The sequence below is a fragment of the Sesamum indicum genome, linkage group LG2, assembly GCF_026168435.1.
Source record: "Sesamum indicum cultivar Baizhima isolate 11 linkage group LG2, ASM2616843v1, whole genome shotgun sequence".
Taxonomy (NCBI): Eukaryota; Viridiplantae; Streptophyta; class Magnoliopsida; order Lamiales; family Pedaliaceae; genus Sesamum; species Sesamum indicum.
Genome location: NC_142658.1, coordinates 21,102,318 through 21,108,317, shown reverse-complemented (window position 1 = coordinate 21,108,317; position 6,000 = coordinate 21,102,318). Strand labels below are relative to the sequence as shown.

Genomic DNA, 6,000 nt, shown 5'->3' with positions numbered 1-6,000 from the left:
AACTAACAAATAAAGATCATGTAAATTGTTGGTAGGATAAAAAGTTGGACTTGGAGATCCATGGCTACGAATAGGTGAAGCCCACGTAAAATTTGGGCTTTAATTTATTGGAGATAAATTACTTAGCCCAGTTGAGCCCATTCAGCAGAATATTCATTTACGGATATACCAAAAATAACATTATTGTTTTTTCAAGTACCGTCAACGGTAGTGCAAAATTTGGGCCACCTTGAAGACCTATTAGACCTCGAGCCATTTACACAGTAAACTTGGATTTTCTTTTCTTTATCACTTAATATAAAAACTTATAATTAAGAGGGTGTTTGGCTAAGCTTTTTAAAAATATTTTATAAGATGTTGAATTTTATTTTAAAAATAAATTTTTAAAGTATTTGAATAAAATAAAATATTAAAATTTATAAGATAAGATGTTAGGATATTTGACATAATAAGACATGTTATTACTAAAATGACTAAAATGGGTATGATACTATTATAATCAAATAAATTGTTATTTTTTTACATACTTCTCTCTTTAAAAAAATTTAAAGACTTTTATAAATAATACACATTAGTTATTCAAAATAAAAATTCATAGATAATCTTTTGTGTTTGTGTTTGTGTTTGTGTTTGTGTGTGTGTGTGTGTGAGAGAGAGAGAGAGAGAGAGAGTATGTGTGAGAGAGAGAGAGAGAGTGTGTGGGTGTATGAATAGAGATATTTTTATCTTAGGATATATTAATTTTATATAATTATAAGATTTTATAAAAACAGTTAGTAAAATTATTTTTTTCTCAAAGAGTTTATAGAGACAGTTGGCTGGTCAATGAGGCCTAACTCAATAGATGAAGTTGAGGTCTCATGATCTCTACTATATAGTAAATATTATTTACTGTAATAGTAAATGCTGGTTAGATTTAGAGGATGTTTGGCTAAACTTTTTTAAAACATCTTATAAGATGTTGGATCTTATCTTAAAAGTTTGAATAAAATAAGATGTTAAATCTTATAAGATGTGAAATCATCTTATAAAATATTAGGGTGTTTGGCATAATAAGATTTTTTATTAGTAAAATGACTAAAATGGACATAATACTATTATAACCAAATAAGTTATTATTTATTGACATATTTTGCTTTAAAAAATTTTAAAACGCTTTTTTATAAATATACACATTAGTTTAATTCTGAATAAAAAATTAATAGATAATCGTTTTGCAATAAAAAAAATAATGAATTATTACCTAAGCTTTTGAATAAAAATAATATATATACATTCATGTTGGTTGAGTAGTAATATAAATATATAGTTCATATTTTCTTTGTTAATGCAATGATTATTTCTAATAGTATAATTTATCATGTCTTAAATTTATATTTTTTTGATATAATATCAATACCAATCTTATATTTATTTAACTATAATAATTTACTACTAAATAATTAAATAATTTACTATTATATTTATATTTCTCTTTTTTGAATGTTAGAAAAATTAAATAGTAAAAAAGAAATTAAATTTTAGAAAAAGAAAGAGTGTGTGTGTGCGCGCTGAGCGCAAGAGAGAGAGAGAGAGAGAAAGAGTGCGTGTGTGTGTGTGTGAGAGAGAGAAAGAGAGAGAGTTAGGAGAGTGTGTGAGTGTATGAATAGGGATATTTGTATCTTATAATATATTAATTTTATATAGCTTATAAAAAAAGTTAAGAACATCGACTTTTTTTAAAGAGTTTATAAGATCCAAAACATCTTATATTAAGGTCTTATAAGTTTTTTAGAAAAAAAAAAAAGGTCAAATGCTTTATTGGAATTTATAAGCTCTCTAACATTTTATAAAATTTATTTTATCAACTTATAAATTTAGTCAAACACCTTTTTAGTTTATTTGATATTATTGATTAGGGTATGATTGTTCTAATGATTTTGTTTAGATATCGATATTCGACATTAATGATTATAATCAATTTTAATACAATTAATAATAATTTATCGCTCTTACTTAAAAAATAATAATAAGACTGAATTTTCTTTTCAAAATCTTATTGAATTTTTACCATTCATTTTCTTCATTAAACACATACACTTAATTGTATTTTATTATTATTATTATGGAACCCATTTTCATGGTCTTGCTACATAAAATTCATTGTGTATATATAACAACAAGAGATTGTGGGTTTAAATCTCACGATTTTGGATATATATAACATACTTTTTATATAATGTTTAATTTGAACACATTTATTGATTTAGAATATCAATATATTGGATTTGTACTAAAATCTAATATTGAATAATGTAGTAATAAATTGAATTTTATAAAAAAAAACATCATCATATATATTATTTAAAATTGTTTGAAAATTTAAATTTCAAAATCTCTAGAAATTATTTTGAACGTTGTCCACCCCCGACAGCCCTACTCCACAAACTTGAAACTTCACAATCTCCAATGCATCTTAGCCATCCCATATTATAATATCAAAACAAACAAAACCTTAATCTCGTGATTTAACCTCAAAAATAATTTTTAACCTGATCGAATCTGGGGTTGGTCGTGGGTGGCGCATGAGCACCAGCTGTAGCTGCGCCCAACCCCGTACGTCCTAATAATTTTTTTTAGTATTATTATTATTATTTCAGTCGTTGCTATAAGACTGTATGAACATTTGATTTAAGAGTAAATTATAACTACATCTTTTTTCGTTTGACATAATTATAAATATTTTTTGTTATAAAATATTCTCCTCAAATAAAAAATAATTATGTAAGATGAAAGTGAATATTACTATTTTACCATTATTAATTTTTTTAAAAAAATAAAAAAATATTTGAAAAAATATAAAAAAAAATTCAGGGTGAGTAAAATAAGTAATTTAGAGGGAATATTAGTTCATAAAAGTATTTTATTATGAAATATATATAAAATTATAATTTGTAATTCAAAATGACATTTTTGACATTAGAGGAAAACCTAACGGGATGTGCTTTTGTTATATGGACATTAAAATCAGGGGAATACTCATAATTTTTCAAATAATAAGGAGGTATTTGTAATTATACATCAAACTTCATGGGAGGTAGTTGTAATTTACCCTTGATTTAATTCATAAAATATTTTCTACATTTGATTCTTAAGAAAACGACACGTCCTAAGTAAGGAGTGAAATTTTAATGCAAATTAAATTTGATCGAATTAAAGTAATTACATAACAAAATATTTATTATTTAATTATACACCAATTATATGATAACACAAAATATAACATTTATTCGCAATCGCAGATTGAAATTAAATAAAATTGGGATAGGTAGCTGGACGCATCTGTCTGTAAATACAAAACTTGCGCATCAAACATAACAAAGGAGACGTTAGGACATCTGAAAAACGAAGTCCAAATTTAATTGAAATTATTAGGAAAAGGAGGAAATTTTTTAATTAAAATTGAATTTAGTTAAATTTAAATTAATTATATATTAAGTATATTATATTTATTATATAATTTAAAAAAAATTACTAATCATATAATAAATAATATTATATTTGTTATGTAATTGATTTGATTCAAATTAAGTTATGTAAAATTTTATAAAAAGATGAAGCAAATTTTATTGAAAAGAAAACAAAAAACACAAATACTAATAAAAAGGGCTGGTGCTGAGAATTTTCTTTCACATGCCTCTCATAAATACTCCCGCATTCGCACACCTTCACTGTTGATGTAACTCCCCCATCCCCCACCCCCCAAACGCCTCATCTCTATACATCAGCGCTTTCATCCGAATCTTCAAACCAACGATGTTAATGGCATTGATTTCATCCCATTTGTCCATCTTCACTTTCCTTCTCTTCCTCTCCTCTACCGCCTTCCCCTTCACCCATTCCGCCGCCCAGTACTACCTCAAGCTACCACTCCTCCATAAAGACCCTTACCCTCCTACCCCATCCGAGGCCCTATCCGCCGACAACCATCGCCTTTCTACCCTCTTCTCCGTCCTCCGCAAGCACCCCCATCCCAAGCTTCCTGTCAACTCCGCCGCATCCTCAGGCTCCGGCCAGTACCTCGTCTCCCTCCACCTCGGTACCCCTCCACAGCGTCTCCTCCTCGTCGCAGATACAGGGAGTGATCTCACCTGGGTTTCCTGCTCCGCCTGCCGCAGCCATTGCTCCCCACGCGCCACCTTCTTCCCTCGCCGTTCCGCCACGTTCTCACCCTACCATTGTTTTGACTCCGCTTGCACGCTTGTCCCTCACCCCAAGAAGGCACCGCATTGCAACCGTACCCGCCTCCATACCCCTTGCCGCTACGAGTACTCCTACTCCGATGGGTCTATCACCAATGGATTCTTTTCACGCGAAACGACGACGTTCAACTCTAGCGCCGGCAAACTGTTGAAGTTTCAGCGTTTGTCCTTCGGCTGCGGTTTCTGGAATTCTGGGCCGAGCGTTTCGGGCCCAAGCTTCAATGGAGCTAATGGAGTTTTGGGCTTGGGCCGCGGCCCGATTTCATTTTCATCCCAATTGGGCCGAGTGTTTGGGCACAAGTTTTCTTATTGCTTAATGGATTACAGTCTGTCTCCACCACCAACGAGCTATCTTCTTATCGGCGGTGGCTTGGGAAACGGAGCCGTAAGGAAAGCCAAGTTGAGCTACACTCCGCTGCTAATCAACTCTCTTTCCCCAACATTTTACTACATTGGGATCGAGAGTGTGTTTATTGAAGATAAAAAATTACGCATTAGCCCCTCGGTTTGGGCTATAGATGAACTTGGAAACGGTGGGACAGTGTTAGATTCAGGGACAACCTTGACATTTTTAGCTGAGCCAGCTTATCGAAGAATCCTAGCCGTGTTCCAGCGGCTAGTCAAGCTGCCCAAGTCGTCTGACCCAAACTTAGGGTTCGACTTATGTCTAAACGTGTCGGGCCTATCGAGAACAAGTTTACCCCAACTGAGTTTCAGACTCAGTGGGGGCGCGTTGTTCTCACCGCCACCTCAAAACTACTTCATCGACACGGCAGAGGGCGTCAAATGCTTGGCATTGCAGCCTGTAGTATCGGAATCGGGCTTTTCAGTAATCGGAAATCTTATGCAACAAGGGTACACGTTCGAGTTTGATAAGGATCGATCGCGATTAGGTTTCACACGACACGGTTGCGCCGTGCCATAACTCACTCAAATTACGAGATTATTTGGTTGGTTGGTTCTTGATATTAATTAAGATTTACATTTGATTTGGGTAGAAAAAATGGTTTTCTATTTGATGTTTATTTATAGTCTGGGGGAGTGATTATTAGATTTGGGCATGGTGATGGCGGGGTACCATTTATTTTTATTTTTATTTTGGTGATTGTGTCTTTTTGCATGACACGGAGAACAGCCAATGTGCAGAATAAAAGCTTGTTGTCTTTTTGTTGCTTTTGGGGCTGTCTGATCACCCTTTGATACTTTCTCGTGTGATGATGTGATTATTGAATTTGATTGGTTTTGGTCCTTTGGACTTTATCACAATTCACTCCACTCCCACTATTACTAATAATAAAAATTTAAAAAAAATTAACACTAAGGCTAACCTTACCAAAAATAAATAAATACTTGTTTACAGACGCTTCTTGAGTTTACATCTAATCATATAAATATTTTTTTGTTCTTTATAAAATTATATGTATATTGTTAAAGTTGTAGCGGTAGTTACAAGTATTCTCTATATTTAATGGTAAAATTTGACTCGAGCATACCCTAAAAAGTACATTACAGTAACGACACACCTAAAAAACTAGCTTGCTAGCGATCAACTAATTTCTCAATCATTTCTAGGCCAAAATATTCGCTATCATTAACGTGGCAACCCTTCTATCGTGACCCTTAAATATTTTGTTGATTGTTGTCGTATATCTTGTTCATTTTTGGGAGAAATTTAGATACGATCTACTTAACAAGTGACACTCTTCCTTTAATTTTGATGTGGTTACAAATAAAATACTAAATAATAATAATAATTAAA

The 6,000-nt window shown here is 32.0% G+C and overlaps 1 protein-coding gene across 1 annotated transcript; it reads left to right on the top strand.

Annotated features, from left to right (window-relative positions):
- Positions 1-3,679: 3,679 nt before the first annotated feature.
- LOC105156420 (Eukaryotic aspartyl protease family protein) lies at positions 3,680-5,415 on the top strand. Its single transcript, XM_011072538.3, has one exon. It carries the CDS (start codon positions 3,796-3,798, stop codon positions 5,164-5,166), a length of 1,371 nt encoding a protein of 456 aa, XP_011070840.1. The 5' UTR covers positions 3,680-3,795; the 3' UTR covers positions 5,167-5,415.
- The last annotated feature ends 585 nt before the right edge of the window (positions 5,416-6,000 follow it).